The sequence below is a fragment of the Terrapene carolina genome, unplaced genomic scaffold (assembly GCF_002925995.2).
Source record: "Terrapene carolina triunguis isolate 2854851 unplaced genomic scaffold, T_m_triunguis-2.0 Scaffold42, whole genome shotgun sequence".
In the NCBI taxonomy this organism is placed as follows: Eukaryota; Metazoa; Chordata; order Testudines; family Emydidae; genus Terrapene; species Terrapene triunguis.
In genome coordinates, this window is record NW_020664393.1 from 26,296,057 (window position 1) to 26,321,568 (window position 25,512).

Consider the following 25,512-nt stretch of genomic DNA (forward strand, 5'->3'; position numbering starts at 1 on the left):
GTCTGCAAGCATTGATGGGCTCCATTTGCCCTAATAGCGTTTCTCCATTGTTGCAATGTCCTGGTGAAATCGCTCGCCGTGCTCATCACTCACTGCTCCGCGGTTCGGTGGAAAAAAATCTAGATGAGAGTGCAAAAAATGTATCTTTAGTGACATGTTGCAACCAAGGCTTTTGTATGCCTTGAGGAGGTTTTCCACCAACAACCTGTAGTTGTCTGCCTTGTTGTTTCCGAGAAAATTTATTGCCACTAACTGGAAGGCTTTCCATGCCGTCTTTTCCTGGCCACGCAGTGCATAGTCAAATGCATAATCTCGAAGTTCACGAATCTGAGGACCAACAAAGACACCTTCCTTTCTCTTAGCTTCACTTAACCTTGGAAATTTTCCACGGAGGTACTTGAAAGCTGCTTGTGTTTTGTCAATGGCCTTGACAAAGTTCTTCATCAGACTCAGCTCGATGTGTAAGGGTGGTAACAAAATCTTCCTTGATTCAACAAGTGGTGGATGCTGAACACTTTTCCTCCCAGGCTCCAATGACTGTCGGAGTGGCCAATCTTTCTTGATGTTGTGGGAATCTCTTGCACGACTATCCCATTTGCAGAGAAAACAGCAGTACTTTGTGTATCCAGTCTGCAGACCAAGCAAGAGAGCAACAACCTTCAAATCGCCACAAAGCTGCCACTGATGTTGGTCTTAGTTTATGCACCTCAAAAGTTGTTTCATGTTGTCATAGGTTTCCTTCATATGGACTGCATGACCAACTGGAATTGATGGCAAAACATTGCCATTATGCAGTAAAACAGCTTTAAGACTCGTCTTCGATGAATCAATGAACAGTCTCCACTCATCTGGATCGTGAACGATGTAGAGGGGTGCCATCACACCATCGATGTTGTTGCAGGCTACAAGATCACCGTCCATGAAGAAGAATGGGACAAGATCCTTTTGACGGTCACGGAACATGGAAACCCTAACATCACCTGCCAGGAGATTCCACTGCTGTAGTCTGGAGCCCAACAGCTCCGCCTTACTCTTGGGTAGTTCCAAATCCCTGACAAGGTCATTCAGTTCACCTTGTGTTATGAGGTGTGGTTCAGAGGAGGAGGATGGGAGAAAATGTGGGTCCTGTGACATTGATGGTTCAGGACCAGAAGTTTCATCCTCTTCCTCTTCCTCGTCTGACTCAAGTGAGAATGATTCTGGTGCATCAGGAACCGCCAGTCCTTCTCCGTGGGGTACTGGGCATATAGCTGATGGAATGTTTGGATAATGCACAGTCCACTTTTTCTTCTTTGACACACCTTTCTCAACTGGAGGCACCATGCAGAAGTAACAATTGCTGGTATGATCTGTTGGCTCTCTCCAAATCATTGGCACTGCAAAAGGCATAGATTTCCTTTTCCTGTTCAACCACTGGCGAAGATTTGTTGCACAAGTGTTGCAGCATATGTGTGGGGCCCACCTCTTGTCCTGATCTCCAATTTTGCAGCCAAAATAAAGGTGATAGGCTTTCTTAACCATAGTGCTTATACTGCGCTTTTGTGATGCAAAAGTCACTTCACCACAGACATAGCAGAAGTTATCTGCACTGTTCACACAAGTACGAGGCATCTCTGCTCACTTTGGCTAAACAGAAATGTGTCCCTTTGCAAAATCAAACACTGACAAATAAGAGAGCATGACACTGTATGATTTCTAGAGCTGACATAGGGCAATTTGTTCAGCAGAGTGATGTAAGCTTCGTTATGATTGCATCATCCATGACTTCTAGGAATAATATGATGCAATTCATATCCTGTATGACGCAATACCAGCTTCAGATGGCATCATTCATTGTTTTGCCTAAAAAGCAAGTACTGTCCAAACCCAGTCATAGATTTATTCATAGATCCAGTCAAAGATGTATTTTAGTCATTTCTGGTTTAAATTGAGATCCCTTCACTTTATAACTCACTTATCCTCCGCCATTCCCAAGTCAAGGGTCGTATATACTGACCCAATAGCATATCTTGAAAACTAGAGCCAATCAACAATTTTAAGCATCATTTTCGTTCTCAGTGACCCAGAATTAGTAAAGTTTGACTACATTTATTTCAGAAGCATTTTGGCTGTAGAGCAGTGTTATTTGTCTAAGTGAGCTGTCTATTGTGGGTGCTCAGCATGTCTGACATCTCCCATAACTGATCTGTATCCCTGAAAATCAGGCTGTGTTTTTAGATGCCTAAATATGGAATTGGCTTCTAATTTTATACATCAAACCTGAAAATATTGGTTCTAGAAAATAATGGAAACCTGAGCAACAAGTTTATGTAGGCTTAAACAGAACTGCTTTTAATCCTTCATTCTATTGAATAAAGAAACTATTGTATTTTAAAGTGATTAGAATGAGAAGCTTTGAACATTTACCTATATATTCTTGTAATGATAAAAACATAGGTTGGTTGTTCCACTCAGAATCTTATAGCGCAGTCAGCTGAACAGCGTTAGTTGTAATTCAGAGTTTGTGAAATGACCCATTAATTGCCCATGTGGCTTAAATTATGCTGGCCAAACATCTAGATGTTTTCAAGTGGGAATTACAGAATATACATATACAATAACAGCAGATTTAAATACATCTATGGGGAAAACATTTAAATGGAAAATAATCACACACTTTTCATTTTCTGATTTGTGGAAATATAATTTATACCAGAGTTGTTTTTTGTTGTTTTTTTTTTTTTATTCTTTTAAAGAGAAAACATACAGTTAATGTTCTGAAAGAGTATGAAGCATATTGGATTTACATGTTAGAAACATTAATCTATTAGGTTTAATAAAGAATTAGACTTTTCTTGTTTTCTGCCTTGATGAAATTTCATTGTAATCATGAAATAGGTCCCCTCTTTCTTTCTCGTTTGTGTTTATGTGCACACACGCGTGCAGACACCCACAAAGGACTTTCTTTGGTGGATGATAGGAGGATATTTTTATCTATTTCATATTAGAACTTTAAACATATTCTTCCCTTTCATCACATCATGATGTTGACATTATCCCCATAAAGGATTATAAAATTATATATTCCTCTTCTAATAGATATTTTTAGATTTAAATCCCTTCATCATTTCTGAGTCTTGCATTGTATTTTATTATATATAATTTCAGAAGATCAAAATGTTATATAGGTTTAGTTTGAAGAATAAATATTTCAGAAGCATTTCCTTTTACAGTGAAGAATATATGTGCTTAATGCAGGTAACTCCGTAGCTTCTAATTGATTAGGTAACTGGGAAAGCATAATTACCTATGAGAGAGAGGGAGTTACTATATTATGCAGTTTTAGCAGGTTTGTAAATACTCTTTGAAAAGGCCCAGGAGGTGTGGAAACTGTGGAGCTCTCTCCATGTTATCTCATAAGAATTAATGTTGAAATGTGGATAATCTGTAAGTAAAGTTTAATGGAATACACTGAATACAAATTTAATTTAAAAAGGACATGCCATAAAACCTGATTTTTTCTTCTTCTTGTTTTTGGGTGAGAATTAAAAAACTAGGCTCTGATTCTGCAAATATTTAAGCACATGAGTAACTTCATGTGCTTCAAATGTGAATTCAGTGGAATTGTTCATGTGCATGAAGTTACTGCCATGTTAAATGTTTTTCAGGATTGGGCCCTTTGTGGATAAAAGAAATGCAGTAGATATGTATATGGCTTTTAGTAAAGCATTTGATGCAGTATCTGTTTTACTTGCACAGTTAATTCAGATTGTCTCGGCTATGAACACTGTTGCATCTGCTAAAAATTGGTCAAAGAACCACAAAAAAAAGTTTTAATGATAAATAAGGTATTGCACTGGGGCGAGGTGGAGCAAATGTGTCGAAGGGTGTCAAAGGAGTTGGTTGGTGTTTAAATAACATGGGATTGAATGTCTTTATTCAAAATCTGAAATGGGAAGTAAACAGCGCCTTAGTTAATTTAGTAGCACTTTGTAAATTTCAGAGCTATTGTGAAGACAGAAAAATAATTAAAGGAACCTAAACTCACCCTGGTGTAACTCCACTGACTTAAATTTAGTTACACTAGCAATGAACTTGGTCTGAGTTTTAGCTTGGGAAAACCTTAAGGTAATACATGTAGGGGAAAACTGCCTGAAACATATATATTCAAAGGGAAGGAAAAAACCTGGATAGCAGTAATTCTGAAGTAGGCATATGGAATGATATGTCCTTTTGCTGACGGCTGAGTTTTATTGTAAAGCGTGTTTTGGTTTTTGGTGGAGGGGAAAATGGGTTAGGAGTGGGAGGAGTAACAGGGGCAGTACATCAGGGAGCAGGGAAATGGTGGTGTACAACTCAGAGGCTGCACCTAAAATGCTGTGCCAGAATGATGTCTGGAGAAAATTCTTATTGCATGGAAATTTAAAAAATGTGACTAGACAAAACACTAGAAAAATACTTTAGCGAGTAATCCGTGTACTGTTAGGGGTTTCAATTAAATGCCCTAATGGGCCTCTTTTCCTCTAACGTCTAATATAGCTGTTAGACTGAAATCAGTATGTGCTTTTTAAATTCATGTGGGTATGAGCCTGTAATTTCTGACCACACGGGCATCAGTTAATATTAACATCCTTTACAAGATGTTGTTTAATCAGTTTTACCATATCTTATCTTTCCGTGTTGGCTTTTTAATACATTGCTTACATTACTAAAATAAAATAAATCCATTCACCTGTAAACATAAATATCTGTGCAGAAGTTGCAGTGCTGGGATACTATAACCCCCTTTGGCCATCTAAATTGATTGATTGCCATCTGACAGATAAATGGTAACCTTGCTAATGTTGTTGCATTATTTTACTTAAGGTACATCCGGTTTATATTTCAGCATTTTAATTACTAAAGTTAAAGTTTTGTCAATTTGTCAACCTATAGCCACCTCTGTCAGATAACTCTTTAAAAATATGAAAATTGTCTTTAATTTTTTCAATTTAATGATTTCCCCTGTAGCATTGGCAACCCAAACGCCATAGTATTGTGCTAATGTATGAGGACTAGAAAGTGAGATCAACTAGGGGGTCGCTGCTCATTCTCCAAAATGAGTGAAATGCAAAAATTAAGCACATACAAATAAATAAGCTTGGTTTTATAATCCACTGTTCATCAAAAAACCTGATTTTTTTTTTAACCTGTCACTTTTTAAAAAGCTCTTCCTCATCACTGATGGGCACAGGGAGTGTGTACACAGCCATCCTGGTTAACCCAGAGATACAAAATATGTGGATCTGATTGATCGTCTAAAGTTTAATTGCTGCTTAATTTACAAAACTGTGAGCTCACAAATCTGATAATCCAGACACCGAATCTGCAATGACACTTAAGGTACAATACATATCTGTGGTCTGCTGAGCCTAAAATTTACCATTAGTTACAATATTGATAGCATAAGCCTTGCTGGCCGGGCAGCTGGTTTGCTGTGACCATTGCTTATGACATTAATAGTAGTCCTCTCATTATTTGGTGGTGGTTTTTGTAATCACCTGTTGTCTGTCACCTTATTCTTCAGGTCTGCCCCAAAGAGAGAACTCTTCTTTTTATGTGTTTGTACAGCACAATGGGCCTGTAGATGCTACTGTAATGATGATGATACAAGTAATCTGAAGAACTGCCATACAGTTAGAAAGCTTATCTAGGTTGTAGCACTGCCTTTTGAATGATTCAATGCCAACAGTATGCTTGGTGCTATACAAGACTTGTGATGCAAGTGGTCTCTTCTCTGAAGAGTTTTTACAATGTAAGCAAGACAGACATAGCAAGGATGCAGTGCAACTTGACAGGTGACAGTGTCATGTTAAATACTGTGAGCCATAGCATTACCTCGTGGAAAAAACCTGTGGGAGAGGATGAGTTATTTAATAAACTCAGCTACTTTGAAATCAGTTCCTTAGGTGGCATGACATCACAGTGGGAAGTCGAGGAATGTTAGCTCTCTGTGGAAGGGGTCAGGACAAGGTCCTTCAAGCCTGTGATGATTTCCAGGGGGAAGTCATGTGAATCTTGGGATTTCCAGGTAGAGAACTGCTGCTCATGCCATGTAGTTCACTGGAAGTTATGCTCCTGTTGGGTCTACTTATGCCCAAAGCTCTCTTGTGGAGGTAATGCTGCATAAAGCTGTCTTTTTCTGCTTGGCTTACTGCTTGCCAGGTACTCTAAACTTGTGTTGCTTTGGGGAGCAGTTGGGTTTGGATGGGGATTATGACACTGAGCTTCTCTTTCTCCTCCACCTACCACACCTCCAAGCTTATTTGTGTCTATTTCACTCCATACATGCTAAAAAAAAGACTGGATTGTTTGGCCCCTGAAATGTTCTAACTTTTAAAAAACTATATATTTTAGGGTAACAAGTGGATAATAAACTATTTTAATTGAAGTACACTACTTGCCAAGACACTGTCAGATGGGACTGCATGAAGAACATTTTAAGATAGAGACAAAATGGAGTAAGCTTCAAAAAAACCCTCACACATACAATTTAAATGTTTTGTCAAGATAAGTCAATATATGGATTGTGATACTGTTAATATATATATATATTTCATGGCTCTCAAAGCTAGAGACGACCATTGTGATTACCTAGTCTGACCTTCTATATAATACAGGCCATATAATTTACCCAAAATAATTCCTAGAGCATATCTTAGAAAAAGATCTGAACAGGATTTAAAAATTGTCAGTGATGGAAAATCCACCGTGACCCTTGGTAAATTGGTCCAATGGTTAATTATTGTCACTGTTTAAAAAAGTACAACTTACGGAAAGTCTCTGAATTTGTCTAGTTTCAACTTCCAACCATTAGATTGTATTGTATATTTCTCTGTTAGATTGAAGAGCCCATTATTAAAATGTGTTTAGCTTAACAAAAAGGAGGTTAAAGGCTGCTGTAACAGTCTATAAGAAATAGAGCAAGGGACATCCCACTTTATCTCCCATACAGTATATAATGGGCCTAATTCTCAATTACACAAAGGCTCATTAGTCTAAAGCCTGAGCTATGTGAAACAGTCTTCATGTAAATGAGAATCTGCTGCAAATTGCTTATGGTAGGGTGTTTTTGCTTCTGAGCTCTCACCCAAAGAATGGCATCTGACAACTGTTTTTGTGATTACAGAGATCACCATCCATTTTCTGAAAGTCTTGAAACTACCTCAGAACCCCACTGTCATGGGTTGGTGACGGCCATAGTTGCTGAGAGAAATGGCCAAGTTCCATTTTAAAAGTTTGATTTTGTGGGTTTTCCTAGCTCTGTCCTGTGTAGTGCTGCTTAATTTCTTGCAATTTCTCAGTCATTTAAATTACTGGCCGTAGTTATCTTTTTATGACCTGCTATTGTGGCACCTTCTCTTTCTATCAGGAGGTTGTATGTTACAACTACGAAGTCACATTCATTATCCATCCATACCCTGCTGGTAGGGCACAAATTCTTAGCACCCTTTCTATAAGCAATTCACAGTCCAATAACCCTACAGAGTTACAGAAGAAGGCAACTCTGTGTAGCAAATTAGCCTCTTTTCTTCTGTGCCCCAAGCAACATTGTTCTACTCCCTCAAATCCCTTCTCAAAATCAGTTTCTTTTGATTACCTTTCCACTACTGATCGCCACTACATTCCTATCTACTCCTGCTCTTGTACCTGATCAGAGAAAACAAAGAAAAAATATGTAAAACTGAACTATCGGCTCTTATTTTAAAAAAAAAATGCTCTCCTCAAAGCTGTGTTCTCTTCCCCTTCCATAGACCTCTTCCTTCCTTCCTGACTGCAAAATACTGTTAGTCACTTTTCATTGGATTATCTGTTTAGATTGTAAGCACTTCAAACTTTGAAGATGAGAGAGTCCCTGCCCTGAAGTGTTGTTGTGTAGGCCCATAAACATAATAGTTAATAATTGACATAACAGAGACCTGATTTAACTGTAAGTGGGCTTATAATTAAATGGAGTAAGCTCGTCTGTACCTTTTTAGATGACGTAGGTAAGAGTAAGCAGGAGCAAACCTGACTTGAACTATTTTGATGGAGGCTATGAGGGAGGTTAAGCAATAATGAAAGCTGAATCTGAGGCATAAGAAGACTGAATTTAACTTTTTCAACTCATTTCAATATATTTGTGTTTTATGGCTTGATATTGCTTAATTACTAGTGGAGTGTATGTGTGGGAGGAGGAGAGTTAAATTTCCCAGGGGTTCTCAAAATCCCTGTGAGAGCAAACCTCAGGGCTTCACTTCAAACCATTATTCTACCAACTGTTGACTAGCTCGTACTCCCATTGGAGCCTGTGGATGTTTTTTGTTAATTGGCTGGGATTGTCACTGTGTGATGCAAGGTGTTGCCTACCTACTTGCTGCTAGGGAGCTGATGTGCTGCTCTGTAGCAGTCCCAGCTTTTGCTGATAATCAGTCCTGTGTTTCTTCCTTGGGAAATCTAGAATGATTTTACTTGATAGTGTTTGGTTTGCAAGCCCTAACTTGTAAGTCTGACAAACATCTCTTTTCAAGGGGAATTCAGTTATTGTGGCATATAGACCGGTAATTTTATTTTAATCCAGGTTTTGTCATAACCCCAATGCTTTTTTTTTATAGATGCATAATAAAATAGCTGACTTTATTCAATATTTTCTCTTCAGTCTCCAGAGGGTGCTGAGGGCAAGGATGCAGCAAAAATAACTAAACAAGAGGCAAGTATAACTCCTGTTTTTCATCTATTGTAGTTTTAATTATTAAATTGGAGATTCCCAGTTTTACAAGACTAAATAGTATTTGTTGCTTCATAGAGATCCACTTATGATGAGGGGTTTTTATGGGAATTATGGTATTGGTGTTAAAACTGCAAATGTACCACAGATTTGGTTTACTTGGTAAAATTTAATCCTTTGGCATTGAAGAATCAGAGGATGCATTGCTACGTGAGGCATTTTCCAGTAGCACGTTAGTCCATGGGGAAGGATCCTGAATCCTAATGCCATGGGAATTTAGCTTCTCCCCCCCCCCCCCTTCTTTTAAATCCAGTAAGGAAGTTCACTGCTTTGATTTCAAAAACTGAATGAACATTCAGGTGAATTAACAGTGAATTTCCTCTATTTTAAAGTTATGAACATTCTCCAAAGGGCATATTTGAACTGAAAACATGAGTAAGAACATAAATTATAGGTCTCCAGAAAATGTAAAAATTAGTGAGCCAAGACAAGGAAGCTGACTTGAGGCTCAGTCATTTAGGAAAAAAAAATGATGCAGTGGAAGGGGCAAAACAATAGCAAGATTCAGTCATAACCCCTTGAAGGAATAAATGAGCTCTTTGGAAAAGGGCGTCTTGGTTTTTAGCTTCTTAGTAGCAATGTCGTCCTGTGACATTTCCTAGAAGATTAAGAAGAGAAGCATATGATTGCACAAATTAGTACAGTTTAGAGTTTTATGTAGTTTCTATTATATCTTATACAATATTGTTATTACAAAGGCAGGCTAAAAAGAATACCTTAGGCAAGTATTAAACTTTTAATGTGACTTACTTCGCGTAAAACAATACAGATTCTTCTCCTGTATCCATGTTTAAATACTGTTTCCTCAAAATAAAATAATTTTGAAGGAGAGCAGTCCTAAGGTTCCCCTCCCTCACCCCAAAAGATTTGACAGATATCATTGATCTCCATTGGATACCAGTATAAAGAATGAACGTTTCTAGCTTCTAACTAGTAGTGCCTGCAAGGTTTCTAAACTGTTTCAAAAGAGCCTGTTCTCGCTCAAACACAAGAACACCCATCGTGGACATGGAGTCAAGAATAGATATGATGGCTTTGTTCACAAGGGCATTATAGCTCTCTGTATGTAACTTCTGTTACCTATAAGGACTGAGATGCAATCAGCTAGCATAGCTTCTAGGTAAAATGGGACAAGAGAGTTAAACAACCTACCCTCTCCACTCAGGGATTTTTAAAGAATTGTGTTTAACTCACTGTGCTCCTGATGTCAGTGCAAACCCTTAAGTGAAGCAGATCAATGAGTAAAACCCTCTACTACATGACCAAAGCTGTTGTAGTCTCTCTCTCTGGTTTTTTTTTTTTTTTTAATCATTGTGATTTAGAAGAGTGCTGTCTTATCTGTACCTTCTATTGTTCAATTGCCTTCTAGAGAACCAGGGGATGTAAATGTAGGTTTAAGCTGGGACTTGGGGTACACGGGATCTACAATGCTGTACTTACAAACTAATTGAAATGCTGTCTTTTTAATCTGTTTAGCAGTGGTGCTGTGAAAACTGATAGTGCTCAACAAATAGATATCCCAAATCACTAAGAGAAGAGACATATGGATTTTAGAATGATGTATAAATACTAGACAGCTGAAAATCAGTTTTTTTGTTTTGTTTTGTTTTTTTCTTGGACAAAACCTTCCTCCTGCCAAGACCAAGTTCAAGATTTTATTTACCCTGTAGGTGTTTACTAGTAAGGGACATTAAAATCATTACATGGAACATGGCTGGCTGTACTCCTCAGGTGTTGATGGCCTCATCTGTTGCAGGAGAAATGCAGAACCTTTGACACACGTTTTTCAGGTGGTGGAGGTTTTTTTTGTTTTTGTTTTTTTAAGCCTTTCAGTTCATCTTTAGGTTCTGTTTTGTTGGGGGATGGGTTACAAATCAGGTAAAGGGACAACTGAATGTAAACATGGTTCCAATTTTGTAGCATATACCAAATTTTATATGTTTTTGTTTTTTTTTTAACCAAGACAAAGCCTTGGCCAAAACAGTACAAATAGAGCTGAGTCGGGGACTAGTTACATGGTTATGTCCTGACCCTGTTACAACCCAGTTCCAGTTTTTAATATACATGATCTCTTTAGTCATGCTCTGTAGCCAGCTTCATTCACTCATCTCTAGTTGTAATGTATTCAGGGGCCTGGGAGTGGAGAACAAGATAACGTGTTTTTAAATAATATTTCCCAGACTTTCTCATCTTCCACACTTGACTTATGAAAAAAGTAGAGACATTTAATTTTATTTGTGGGTGGGGAGGGGAGTTCACATCTCTTATTTTTCCCTTAATAATTTTCTTTAAGTGGAAAAACAGTCAAATGCTTACCCTCTGCTTCTGCAACTGGCTCTGTGCAGGTGGACTCCTGTACCCGCATGATATCAGCTGCAGGATTGGGCCTTAATTTACTTCTTTTAAATATCAGCACTGTACTATGGGACACATCAACTTAACTTGCATTTCTGTCAGAAAATATTTTTACACAGTGTTAAAAGTAACAGCTAAGAGATTAAAGAAACACTCTTTTCCTCAATATTTCAGTTCACTTGCTTTGTGCTTTTGACAGTCCTATGTAGAATCAGTTTCACTGTTTCCGATGTGTAGCCAGTCATTCTCTCCTGTTTGCATAGGCCTTTCACACAGCAACAAGGGTGAGATAAACACTTATAAAATAGGTCACTGTTATTGTAAAACTGCACTTGCTCCAAAATCTGTCAATATTTGTAGTCACTGAAACTTCTGAACTTTTTTTTTTTTTGTTAGCAGCTGGATTTCAAGTTCACTATGTCTCTTTAAAACTCGAAAAATCCAGTGGAGGCGGCACCCTTTATGTGTATTTGGCAGTAAGGACTTTTGTTGTCCTAGTGGTATATTTTAAGTTATCATCAAATGAATGAGTGACATGGTTTGACTATGATCTGCTGAAAGCCTACCAACATTTTTTCCCCTTTTTATAGCCCACAAGACGATCGGCAAGATTGTCAGCTGTAAGTATTCCTAAGAGCTGTTGGTGTACACCTTCCTAGGCATATGCTTTCTCATGCCAAGCAAACAGAATGTCATATTTTGTTTGATTCATTTATTCTTGAAGAGCATTAAAGCTCTCCGGAGGGAAGGATGTTTATTTTAATATAACCAAAGGCACACAGTCTCCTAAAAAGAACTGTGTTCTTTTCTTTCACTGGTATGCCTGTTGCACACAAAATGTGACTTGGCACTTCCAGAAGTGCCATCTCCTGATAGGTCAACAGATGCTGGTTGTGAAGATGCATCTTCCTCTGTGAAAGACTCGGGGCCACTGTAGCAGGGCTGGATTTGATATTTTTGATACTTTTTGGTTATTTTTCTTTGTTAGATATGGGTAGAAGGACAAGTGGGAGGGGGAAAATCTCCCTTCTTCTTTCCAGTATATTTGCTTGACATATGTGTGTTCATATATTAAAAACAATAATTAATAAATAGCCCACTTCAGGAGGAATGGAGGAGGAAGAACCTTCTAGCAATGTCACATTAGATAGCCCAAGCTCTCTGTTACAGATAGGCTAAAGGGGAGGGTGGGCTTTTGTTAATGGTTCACACCAAACTCCCTCATGGACTCTTAAAATGACTCCAAAATTACTTTCACTCCTGCATGTGGTGAGCCAATAGATACAGGCTAGCTTAGTCTGTGGTGTCAGTTGAGGTATATCTGAACATGAAACTTTTCTGGTCTTTTAAGAGGTGCACACTAGGAAGCAAAGAAAAGGTGGGAGTGGGAAGCAGGTAGTGAATTATCTAATATATTTTGTAACTGGAAATGTTTTATAGAAACCTGCTCCACCAAAACCTGAACCCAAACCAAGGAAAACCACAAAGGTAAAATTCCTGTAATTTAAATCACTATAACCAAATAATCATGCACTTTTGTTTTTGCATTGCATATTTCAATCTGCTTCAAATGTTCATGGACAACTTCTGAAGCATCCACATTTTTTTCATGTTTTATCTTTAAAAGCAAAACACACACACACACACACACACACACACACACACACACACACACACACACACACACACACACACACACACACACACCTGCCCCAATTTAAATGTATTGCTGTCTGCCTGCAATGCATAGTCTGTCAGCCGCATACTTTTGCTTCCTAAGCATAGCTATTCACTGTAGCAACATCTTTTCCTTCCCCAGAGATGGAGCTCACCTTTCCTGCACTTGCACGGTTGATCAAGGTGGCTCTGCTACCAACCTGGGACCTAGCATTTCCCACACTAGTGTGTCAGCTTTTTCAGCTCTGCCCTCCCTGCTTGACTAAATGGACAGTACACCCCCCATTAGTGAGACGCTCTTGTCTTATACATATTTTTCTTACGAAAATGCAATGATTGCCAAGGATGCTGATTACAACTAAAGGTAGAATTAAAGATATGGCTAAATGAGGTGGTGTTTACTTTCTAGGCCAAATACAGTCAAAATAGTTTCAGACACTATTAAGAGAAGTTCTAGAAATGTACTTCAGAAAACAGATTTATTGGGGCCCAAGGAAGATGCAAAATAATAACAATTGTTGTACCAGAAAAACCATTTTTTGGGGGGGAAACTGTTTTAGCCCTCCCCAGTGTATATATCTGCTTGACAAGTATTAGAACAGGGATCGGCAACCTTTGGCACGCGGCTCACCAGGGTTAGCACCCTGGCAGGCTGGGCCGATTTGTTTACCTGCCGCATCCGCAGGTTTGGCCGATCACGGCTCCCACTGGCCGTGGTTCGCTGTCCCAGGCCAATGGGGGCGCTGGGAAGCAGCAGCCAGCACATCCCTCAGCCCGTGCCGCTTCCCGCAGCCCCCATTGGCCTGGGACGGCGAACTGCGGCCAGTGGGAGCCGCGATCGGCCGAACCAGCGGACACGGCAGGTAAACAAACCGGCCCGGCCCGCCAGGGTGCTTACCCTGGCGAGCCGTGTGCCAAAGGTTGCCAATCCCTGTATTAGAATCTTAAGATCAAGTATATGAGTTTCTGATTCTGTGACTTGGCACATTTTGGGTGTAAACCTATCATATCTGATATTACTGACTAAATAATGTTAAGATTATCATGTTCTCTCAAAATGCGATTGTTATAGTTTGAGGGAAAGAGGTTTATATAAAAAAGGAGGGAGGAGCTTATTAAAGAAGGGAATGTGGTAGGTTTTATCTTTTTCAGTACAAGTAATAAAAATGTAGCTTCAATATATGTCCTTAACAAAAGAGGACATATTTGAGGCATATTTCCAGGACTTGATTCTTTAATAAGAACTAATTTAATATGCTGGGGTGTTTTTTTTTTTTTTTTTTTTTTTTTAACAACCACCTGATTCCCCAAACTATAATTTGATTACATTTAAGGACTGGGATTAAATTTGGTTTTGATAGAGTTGAGCAAGTCTTACACAAAATGAGCAAGCTTATACTTTGATCAACTAATAAGAAATTTCTGATTAACATTATGTTGTAAGTAATTTCAGATATGGTAATTTTTAGTGTTCAAAGCTAACATATAACAGTTTTACAAACTCAAATACTTAACTGTCCCTTTTTTAATGTGAAGACTTACCTAGAATGTATACATTCTTTCTAAAAATTAAAACTCAGAAAGTAGTTACTATGTAGATAAATGGAAGGAAGCTTGATCTTAATATATCAGTTGACAGTAATAGTTGACTCTTTTTTGTGGGGGGAGGGAGGAGCAGAAAAGTGGGGAGCATGGAACATCTCCTTCTAAATGTTGTTTATCAGGATCAATCTCAACACCCAATGCCAAATCCTCAACCTTACCTTTGTAACCCCATAAAGTCTTTACAAAATTGGGTAGCTAAGCATAGGCCGCTGCTGGTATTGCAGGTCTTGACAGGTACTCTTAAGTGGGTCTGGAACACATGGAGCGGATAGAACAGATACAAAAATAATCAGTCTTAGCCCATTTTTCCTCTATCTAACAACAATAAATCTCCAGATGATAATGTAACTTCCCCCCACCCCCAATTGGGTTTCTGTTCATAGCTTCTTGCCTTTCTATTACTGCTGACTGGTGAAATTCCCTGTGTGACCATTCTAGGATATTGGTTCATTAACATATAATCATAGAATATTAGGGTTGGAAGAGACCTCAGGAGGTCATCTAGTCCTACCCCCTGCTCAAAGCAGGACCAACACTAACTAAATCATCCAAGCCAGGGCTTTGTCAAGCCAGGCCTTAAAAACCTCTAAGTATGGAGATTCCACCACCTCCCTAGGTAACCCATTCCAGTGCTTCACCACCCTCCTAGTGAAATAGTATTTCCTAATATCCAACTTAGACCTCCCCCACTGCAACTCTAGACCATTGCTTCTTGTTCTGTCATCTGCCACCACTGAGAACAGCCTAGCTCCATTTCTTTGGAACCCCTCTTCACGTAGTTGAAGGCTGCTATCAAATCCTCCCTCACCCTTCTCTTCTGCAGACTAAATAAGCCCAGTTCCCTCAGCCTCTCCTCGTAAGTCATGTGCCCCAGACCCCTAATCATTTTCATTGCCCTCTGCTGGACTCTCTCCAATTTGTCCACATCCTTTCTGTAGTGGGGAGACCAAACTTGGACGCAGTACTCCAGGTGTGGCCTCACCAGTGCCAAATAGAGGGGAATAATCACTTCTCTCGATCTGCTGGCAGTGCTCCTACTAATACAGCCCAATATGCCATTGGCCTTCTTGGCAATAAGGGCACACTGCTGACTCATATCCAGCTTCTCGTCCAGTGTAATCCCCAGGTCCTTTTCTGCTGAACTGCTGCTTAGCCAGTCAGTCTCCAGTCTGTAGCAGTGCAGGGGATTCTTCCTTCCTAAGTGCAGGACTCTGCACTTGTCCTTGTTGAACCTCCTCAGATTTCTTTTGGCCCAATCCTCCAATTTGTCTAGGTCACTCTGGACCCTATCCCTACCCTCCAGTGTATCTACCTTTCCCCCCAGCTTAGTGTCATCTGCGAATTTGGTGAGGGTACAATTCATCCCATCATCCAGATTATTAATAAAGACGTTGAACAAAACCGGCCCCAAGACTGACCCCTGGGGCACTCCGCTTGATACCAGCTGCCAACTAGACATCAAGCCGTTAATCACTACCTGTTGAGCCCGACAATATAGCCAGCTTTCTAACCAGTTTATAGTCCATTCATCCAATCCATACTTCTTTAACTTGCTGGCAAGAATACTGTGGGAGACCATATCAAAAGTTTTGCTAAAGTCAAGATATATATCATCTACCACTTCCCCCATATCCACAGAGCCAGTTATCGCATCATAGAAGGCAATCAGGTCAGGCATGACTTGCCCTTAGTGAATCTATGTTGACTGTTCCTGATCACCTTCCTCTCCTCCAAGTGCTTCAAAATAGATTCCTGGAGGACCTGTTCCATGATTTTGCCGGGGACTGAAGTGATGCTGACCTGTCTATAGTTCCCTGGGATCTCTTTCTTCCCTTTTTTAAATATGGGCACTATATTTGCCTTTTTCCAATCATCTGGGACCTTCCCTGATCGCCACAAATTTTCAAAGATAATGGCCAATGGCTCTGCAATCACAACAGCCAACTCCCTCAGCACCCTTGGATGCATTAGATCTGCACCCATGGACTTGTGCATGTCCAGCTTTTCTAAATAGTCCTTAACCTGTTCTTTCACCACTAGGGCTGCTCACCTCGTCCCCATACCATGTTGCCCAGTGCAGCAGTCTGGGAGCTGACCTTGTCTGTGAAGACGAGGCAATAAAAGCATTAAGTACTTCAGCTTTTTCCACATCATCTGTCACACGGTTGCCTCCCCCATTCAGTAAGGGTCCCACACTTTCTCTGACCTTCTTGTTTCTAACATACCTGTAGAAACCCTTCTTGTTACCCTTCACATCCCTTCCTAGCTGCAACCCCAATTGTGCCTTTACCTTCCTGATTACATCCCTGCATGCTCTAGCAATATTTTTATACTCCTCCCTAGTCATCTGTCCAAATTTCCACTTCTTGTAAGCTTCCTTTTTGTGTTTAAGCTCACTGAAGATTTCTCTGTTAAGCCAAGCTGGTCGCCTGCCATATTTGCTGTTCTTTCTGCACATCGGGATGGATTGTTCCTGCGCCCTCAATAAGGCTTCTTTAAAATATAGCCAGCTCTCCTGGACTCCTTTCCCCTCATATTAGCGTCCCAGGGGATCCTGCCCATCAGTTCCCTAAGGGAGTCTAAGTCTGCTTTTCTGAAGTTCAGGGTCCGTATTTTTGCTATTCTCCTTTCTTCCTTTTGTGAGGATCCTGAACTCAACCATCTCATGGTCACTGCTGCCTAGGTTGCCACCCACTTCTACTTCCCCTACCATCTGGGGTGTTCTTTCCAAAGAGAAACATGCAAGCCTAAAATAGCAAAAATTACTTAATTTTTGTTCTCTAATATCCTTAAGACACGGGGGGCTAGTTCCTCAGCCAGTGTAAGTTGGTGCATTTCCATTGAATCCAAAAGTGCTGTGCCATCACTTCAGCTGTGATTCTGGTCCAATTAATGTGCTTGACTGTATACGACTTTAATAGACAGTACTTGTTCTGATATGTATGTCCATCCTGGTTTGTTTTTATATGATATATGGACTGTTTTCTTATTCTACTAGAGTAATTTTTTAAATCCCTGAAAATTAAGAGAAACAATAGAGTCTCAGTTAAATTTTGCTAGTGATGGCAGCAGTTGCAGGGGAGCTTTAGAACCCTCAACTTTGGCACTTCCGGGTAAAACCATTCCAGATCATCTTTAGAGAGGTAGCTGACATTTTGTACTAATTTGTCACACACAACTTACTCATGCAGTAGATAGTTCATAGATAGTAACAAGGATCCAACAACTTCTAATGCACACTCTCTCCATGTTTTTGATCCTCTATCAGAAGGAACCTGGAACAAAGGCTAACAAAGGTGCTAAAGGAAAGAAGGATGAAAAACAAGAAGCTGCAAAGGAAGGTACTACACCATCTGAAAATGGTGAAAATAAAGCTGAAGAGGTACTTTCCACACAGACCTCCCACTGATTGAATCAGTGTTTTTAAAAAATTATTCAATCTTTCAGCCATTGATAGCATGTTCATAATGTTTCTTTTTATTGCCCATAATGTTATTGCAGATTCGCATCTCTCGCTCAACTGTTAGTGTTTCAACATCCAGAGGTGCCCCACCCAGCACACTGTCAGTAAAAGGGCAGATTGAAACAGTGAAAGTTAAGGGTACGGTAGAGCATTCTGCATGTGTGCAGTGAATAGAAACAGATAGTAGTGTGGTGCTTTTCATTATGAACAATGGAAGCTGGCAGGTAAGGCTTCTATGGCTTTTGAAAAGCAGGGATCAATAAATGAAGACAAGTGTGTGTGTACCTGTTGTGTCTGTAAACATAATACTGAAATAGTTTGAAACTGAGCAGTTGCAAATAATGCATCAAAGGAGAAGGTGCTAGTGTGGGGGCTTTTTTTATACATGGAGCAGTAACTTTTTATAGTAATTGTTGTTTTTTGTTTCCCTTCCCCTTCGCAGGCACAGAGAACTGAATCTGTAGGTGACAAGAGCCAATGAATTGTCATGAAAATTTTGGGTTGATTTTATGTACCTCTTGGACAACTTTTAAAAGATATTTTTATCAAGTATTTTGTAAATGCTAATTTTTTTAGGACGATGATAGTTGACATATTAAACTATATAGGAACATATCCCTTCTCATAACCATGCTCTTAGAAATTCCCATTGCTGCCAAGTAATATAAATATCAACTTAGCGTTGGAAGATGTGTGTCAAATTGGATCAGCATTCCATACACTTGCTTTAAGAAATTAAGTCTTGTGCATATGGTGATGGTTTTTACTGTGTGTATTTGAATTTTTCATGCAGTTTTCTAGAGCAATAATCAGTGGTGCTTTTGTACTTAGGGTTTATGTGATTTTAATGAAACATGGATAGATGTGGCCACCTGCTGACTATTTTGGGTTCTATTAATGGATTAAAATAAAAGGTCTCCTTGCCTGCAAATCTACAGCCTCCTAATGTTTTCTCTAAATCTGAGGAATGCCTGACTCATTTTTTAACTATTGTGTGGAAGACTAAATGGTTTAGCAACTATTGTGTTCTGCATGCACTACGTTTGATGCTTTTTGCTGGTCTCTGATAAACATATTTAAATGTCCACATATGAGTAACAGGTCAAGATTTTCAATGGTCCACATATTAATGGCCTTCTCAATATGAACCAGTGTATTCGTATTTACTATCACAGTTGAATAGACTTTGTATTACTGTACCAGTATAACATACAGTGAGATACCAAAACAGAATGAATTGCTTGATTGAAGCAAATGTACAGTAACTGAAAGGCATTCAGGAGCAGCTTTGCTTCCTCTCTCCCTGCCCCTCTTCCCCCCCTTCATCTAATACAGGAGTTTTTAATTTCAGCAGCTTATTACATGGAACTCTTGTTTCTATCTACAGCCCCAAATTTAACATAAAATAGTAATTGCTGTTCTGCTTCAGCAGAGGACAGTTGTAAATGTAGTGCAATTGCTGTTAAACAGCACTATACTTGGTATGTGATAGAGATGGAACAATTAAAGTATTTTTGAGGGGCTTGTGGTGGTGGTAAATTAGCTAATGATCTTTAGTACCTATACATTACAGCTCTTCAGCTCATTATAAGCGCCTTTGATAGTTTTCTCTTTATCCTCTTCTGGAACTCTAGTATTTCTATTGTTGTTTGTGGGGGTGGGAAGGTGAGAAAGGAATGTTCCCTGTTCAGTAACATTTATTTGTATTGCTGAAGTGGTGGCCATTATGTCTGGGGATACTTTTGTTTGTTTCAGTCAATAAATAAATGACTGTATTGCTTGACCTTAGTGTCTTCTTTATTATTTAGGAAGCAAGTTGTCATCTGAAGTAGCCTGGTGTTAATTTTTTAGAAAACCTCTCTCTCTCCCCCCTCCCTCCACTTCAGTACATTTTCTATTCAGCTTCTCTGTTTTTTATTATATATATATAATAGTAGCACCCAGCGCCACAATCAGGATCAGTGTTTCTATTCTGATAGGCCCTGTGCAACAGCATAAGGACTTGCTGTCACAACACCAAGGAGCTTACCATCTAAGAAAGAATTTACAGTTTTGGAAATAGGTTGAGAATAAGGGTAGTGATGGGGGGGGGACACAATAAAGATGATGATCCAATTAGAAGGGAAGCAGTTATTCCTCTTCATAGAGTGATTCCTGCACAACACTCTGATTTGCTTGCTAAAGACAGGCCCTGTTGAGGTGGGTCTATCAATCTAAATACATATGCCCCTCCACCCCCCATCACCATAATATCTGAGTCACTCCCAAACATTAATGAATTTATGCTTTCCCCACTGCCGCAGGTTAGAAAGGTAGAATTACCCCCATTTTATAGATGGTAACTGAGATAGAGATTAAGTGACTTGGCCAGTGTCACACTGTAAGTCTGTGGCAAAGCTGGGCTTTGAACCCTGATCATCTAACTCCCAGTATGGTGCCTTAACAATAAGACCATCCATTTTCCCAGAAAAACCCACTCAGAAGAACTTCCATAAAATTCTAGATCCCTAAAATTCCTATTAATCCACTTAAGATTTCTGATTTTCAGAAAAAGTGAGAAATTTATGTATGTGGTGTTTTCTTTTTTTTTTTTTTCCATCTCCAGTCACTGACACCCTTTGCGTAAAATTTTCAAAGCACTCTATGGGATTTTAGGGGACATGCTGGCACTTTCCATGCCTCTAACCAAACAAGTGTTTTAAAACTGTAGTCAATTGGTGATATGCAGACCACCTCTAGGTAATCTGGAGCTACTTCTGAAATTGCTTTAGCTATAAAATTCTAACTTAAAGGTGCCAGGTGCCTTAGAATTCATGGCAAGCTATTTTTTTAAAGAAAATTAGCTCAGTAGTTTTAAAGCTTAGTTATCAAGCTTAAACTTTTTTACAAGTAGTCTTTTAAACTGATTCAAAGTAAGTGAGGTTTAAAATATTTAAAACTATTAAACAGATTCTCTTGTTCAGTAGCTGTCACTGATTGCAAAATAAAGCCAAATTGGAGGACTGCAGGTACTTATTGTAGGTCAGGTTACATACAACCTTCAGTTTATTTTAGATACAGTAACTCCTCACTTAACATTGTAGTTATGTTCCTGAAAAATGCAACTTTAAGTGAAACGATGTTAAATTAATCCAATTTTCCCCATAAGATTTAATGTAAATGCGGGGGATTAGGTTCCATGGAAATTTTTTGGGGGCAGACAAAAGACATTATATACTGTACGTTATTGTGCTGTACTGTGGTTGGGAAGTGCCCTAGCTTACCCCACACAGGCACAGCCCGCTGCAGGCGAGGACACTAGGAAGCACCGTGCGCAACAGCAGCAGCAGCTTCCCCTGAGAAGAACAGGCGCCGACTTTGCGGTGGGATGCTCTAGGCCCAACTCTTCCCGTCCCTGCTCCACTCCAGGCCCACCTCTTCCCACCCCCCACTTCACCTCATCTCCGGAGCATGCCCACGCCCCTGCTCCTCCCCCTCCAAGTGCTGGGAGGGAGGGGGAGGAGGTGGAGAAGAGGAACTTGTGCAATGCTCCCTTGTAAAGTTGCTGTTCTTCCACAGAATCTTACAAGCAGTGGACAGAGCAGGCAGCCAAACAACGTTATAAGGGAGCTTTGCACAACTTTAAACGAGCATGTTCCCTAATGGAGCAGTGATATAACTTTGAAACAACGTTAAGCAGGAGGATGTTAAGTAAGGAGTTACTGTTTTGTATTTCACAAATCCTTTATAATATAAAGAGACCATGTTTTAAGGCATAAGCACAACAGAGTTGAGTTAAGGTTGAACTTTCAACATAAAATGTAGATTTCTCAATCTAACTTGCATTCATGATGGTTTTATCATATATTAATTTAAAAATATTATATCACTGTTTATTGTAAGTCAAACTCTTTTTCATATATTACTAAATTCCTGTTGTCATAACTCTCCTTACTAAGCAGTCAGCCACTTTTATCCAATGCTTACAATCTATTTAAAATTCTGCTTCTCATCTAATTGTCCCTTCCATGTTATTCTATCCCTCTGCCAATTCAGTTTCATTGATTGCAACTGAATTTGAGATTCAGATTGAAAATCCTATTACTGCCATTTTAAGGCTCTTCAAGCACTAATCACCAATATATTTAGAATTTGTAAAGATCTGTTCTATTGTGCAGCCTTATGGTGTTTTAGAATTGTGTCATTTCCTTTTTGCAATGGTCTAGTAGAGTTCTGATTTTTCTCCTATCTGTATTAGTTTTAAAACCACCTAATTTTCAAAATATTTTCCTTTTACTGTTAACTTTGTTTTGCTTTTTGCATTTTAAAGTTTACTTTTAAAGATTGTTACAGTAGTCATGAAAGCTAAGTTCCATTAGAAATCAAATGTAATGCAAAATAAAAAGGGAAACTACTTATTACTATTTTTGTTTTGTAGTTCTCCTCTTTTCTCAGCTACGCTAATAATGCTTACACAATTTATGGCTTTATTTACCAAGAACCAGGCTGGTTCCTATAAAGGGGATAGTTAGCCCATTTCCTGCGTCAGTCTTTCTGCTTCCCTTGACTGTGAATACAATCATGTATCACAGTCCTCTAGCTCTAATACACACACTCACTCACCCGAAATAGCTCACTAATGAGAAACATCCAGGCTTTCCACCCTTGGAACCACTGGGGATGTGAAATTCGAGTTCTGAATAAACAGGGGAGTAATAAGGAGAAAGAGGGTGGTGATTTTTTTACCTCTGTCTATGGGATTGGTGAGACCAATACTGGAATATTATGTAGCATTCTGGTGTTAACATTTTTTTAAAGGATGATGAAAAATTGGAGAGGCTGCAGAAAATAGCCACAAACATTATTTGAAAAAGTCTTACAGAGAAGGACTTGAAGAGCTCTATCTGTTTAGCTTGTCAAAAAGATCAACGGGTGACTTGACCCTCCTCTTCATGGGAAGAAAAATACTGAGCGCTAAAGGGCTCTTCAGTCTAGAGGAGAAAGCCATAGCAAGCTGAAGCCAAAGTCAAATTAGAAATAAGGCATGATATTTTTTTTTTTTTTAACTGTGAGGGAGGTTAACCATTTGAACAAACTACCAAGGGAAGTGGTGGATTCTCTGCTCTTTGATGTCTTCAAATCAAGAATGGATGCCGTTCTGGAAGATGTGCTTTAGTCACACACAAGTTATTGGGTTCAGTAGAGGTGAGTGAGTGAAATCTTTGGTCAGTGATATGCAGGAGGTCAGATAAGATGAACTAACGGTTCCTCCGGGCCTTAAAAATAAATGAAAGTAGGATATTTCAAGTATTGCTGTATTTATTTGTTTTTTTCCAAGTTTAAAAGTCAGTAGGTTGATGCCATAATTGCAATAGATACAGGATTTCAGTAATGAAAAGGAAAACAAAGTTCTAATTGACTGGATTTAGGCTAGAAAGGATAAATACAATTTTAAAGAAGTAACAAGTGAAAAGATATACATTTGGAGCGGGGGAAAGGTGTTTCAGAAAACTAGTAAGTGCAACATACTAAAAGTTGAGTGTTGAAGTTCATAATGTATACAATAGAAATTAAAGTATATCCTTAAAATGGTTCTGCCCTTAAATACAAAAGTAAAAAATTCATGAAACAGGAGCGCAAAATTCTTCACACATAGTAAGCTAATTGTTTAGCAAGAAGATGGCCGTCTCAGTGAGAGACGAATGGATGATAGTGCTAGTAGACTTAAATGTCTTTTGATGAAGAGATCAAAGTGATCTATAACACTTCCATGACAGACTGAAATCTATTTGGAGGGGAGGTAAGTGAACACCAACACGTTAGCTTTGAACCAGACCACATATGGTTCTAAGTGTCTTGTTGGCTCTGCAATTACACAAGATTTTTTATTCTTTCAGCAGGGCTAATTACCCCAACCTTCCTTTTTCCATTGCTCTTCCATCTTTTGCTTTACCAAGTTAGTCCTTCCTCAGAAATATACCAGCAGTTTCAAACATTGTGTCGAAACCTATGTTGCCAACTTTAGTGATATTTGGTAGTATTCTTAAAAGTCTTGGTACCTGTAGTCTTGCGATTACATGAGAATTTCAGCTTTCATTTGAAAAAAATCCTAGTCCTTGTGCTTATGGAGAAAAGCTTGAAAATGTGAATCCTAATGACTCAAAAGCCAAAAGAACCCCAAATTTATTATATTTTCAATCCTCATTACATTAGGGGCCTGGCAATATTGTGAAACAGAAAAGGGGGGAGATAATAAGCCTCATTTTGAAGTTAGTTGTGGGGAAGTAGGAGGGAACAGGACTCTTGTGCAGCAAAAGTAAGCGAGCTTCCTTGAGTTTTCCCTAATCGCATTTCACTTCTTGTGCTGTTACTTCTCACCTGTCCCTTATTGCCTGTGGGAGCAAAAGGCAACTTTGGATGCTCAACTCTTCTAATGACAGCAGCAGCAGTTCCCAAACATTTCTCCTGGACTAGCAAGACCAAAACATCACTGGGACAGCTGGTGGAAGACTTACGCCCTTGCTTTACAATAGTGAAAATTGAGGATGGACAAACTTGTTTTCCTTAACTTTGCACTCAAGTGTCACAGGTTTGAAAATTTGACAGCCACCATTGGGTTTGCTTCTTTGGCAGCTGTGCAGAGAAAGTGTAATAGGGAGAGGAAGAGAGAAGTGAAACATCAGAAGTGGGAAGAGACTTCATACTGGAAAAATAAAGTACATGAATACACGTGTGAGAGTTCAGGTCTTTTGGGGTTAGGAGGGGGTCTTGTATCCCTAATATAACCAGGCTCAGCTTTAGTTTATTGCAGGGGTGGCCAACCTGAGCCTGAGGAGTCAGAATTTACTAGTGTACATTGCCAAAGAGCCATAGTAATACGTCAGCAGCCCCCCATCAGCTCCTGCCCTCCCTGCTCCCAGCGCCTCCTACCTGCTGATAGCCCCGCCACTCAGCGCCTCCTTCAGCTGTTTTGCATGCGCAGGAAGCTCTATGGGGGAGGGGGAGGAGTGAGGGCATGGCAGGCTTGGGAGCAGGGACCTTGGGGGAAGGGGTGGAGTGGGGGCAGGGCCTGGGGCAGAGCAGGGGGTTGAGCAGTGAGCACCCCCCAGCACACTGAAAGTTAGCATCTGTAGCTCCAGCCCTGGAGTCAGTGCCTATGCAAGGAGCCGCATATTAACCTCTGAAGAGCTGCATGCGGCTCCGGAGCCACAGGTCGGCTACCCCAGGTTTATTGATTACATTTAAAACATCACAGAATCAGTGGGGAAGATGGCTTAAAATTATAAAGTGGGGAGAAGAGGCATTGGTTTGTGAACTGAAACCAGTTTTACTGAAACCTGAAAATAAAGTTCCAGGGACTTAAAATGTCAAATCCCACAAGTTTCATTCATCCCTGTTAATATTACACATGGAGCTGTGACCCTATCCTGTGGAGAAAACTAAGGATGCTTTCCTGGAGGAAAATCAAGCAGCAATTTTATATTCTGCCAAGTTAAGGGACCAACTTGAAGGAAAAGTTTTCTGGAGTTTCAAAGAGTAAGTGTTTCTGCTGACCAATTCTGTTTTGAAGACCTGTCTATAGGGCCGGCACAACCCATTAGACGACCTAGGCGGTCGCCTAAGGCACTACAATTTGGGGGGCAGCGAC

At 39.6% G+C, this 25,512-nt stretch overlaps 1 protein-coding gene across 3 annotated transcripts in view; it reads left to right on the top strand.

Annotated features, from left to right (window-relative positions):
- The window catches only part of HMGN3 (high mobility group nucleosomal binding domain 3), a 31,960-nt gene extending 12,292 nt beyond the window's left edge, over positions 1 to 19,668 (top strand). The window contains exons 2-7 of one of the 3 annotated variants that reach the window (XM_024194660.3): positions 8,657 to 8,707; positions 11,731 to 11,760; positions 12,581 to 12,628; positions 17,691 to 17,804; positions 17,924 to 18,023; positions 18,328 to 19,668. In XM_024194660.3, coding sequence (XP_024050428.1) covers positions 8,657 to 8,707; positions 11,731 to 11,760; positions 12,581 to 12,628; positions 17,691 to 17,804; positions 17,924 to 18,023; positions 18,328 to 18,341 — 357 coding nt within the window. In that variant the 3' untranslated portion in view covers positions 18,342 to 19,668. The other 2 variants (XM_026654541.2, XM_024194659.3) reach the window with 2 other exon arrangements.
- Positions 19,669 to 25,512: the final 5,844 nt, after the last annotated feature.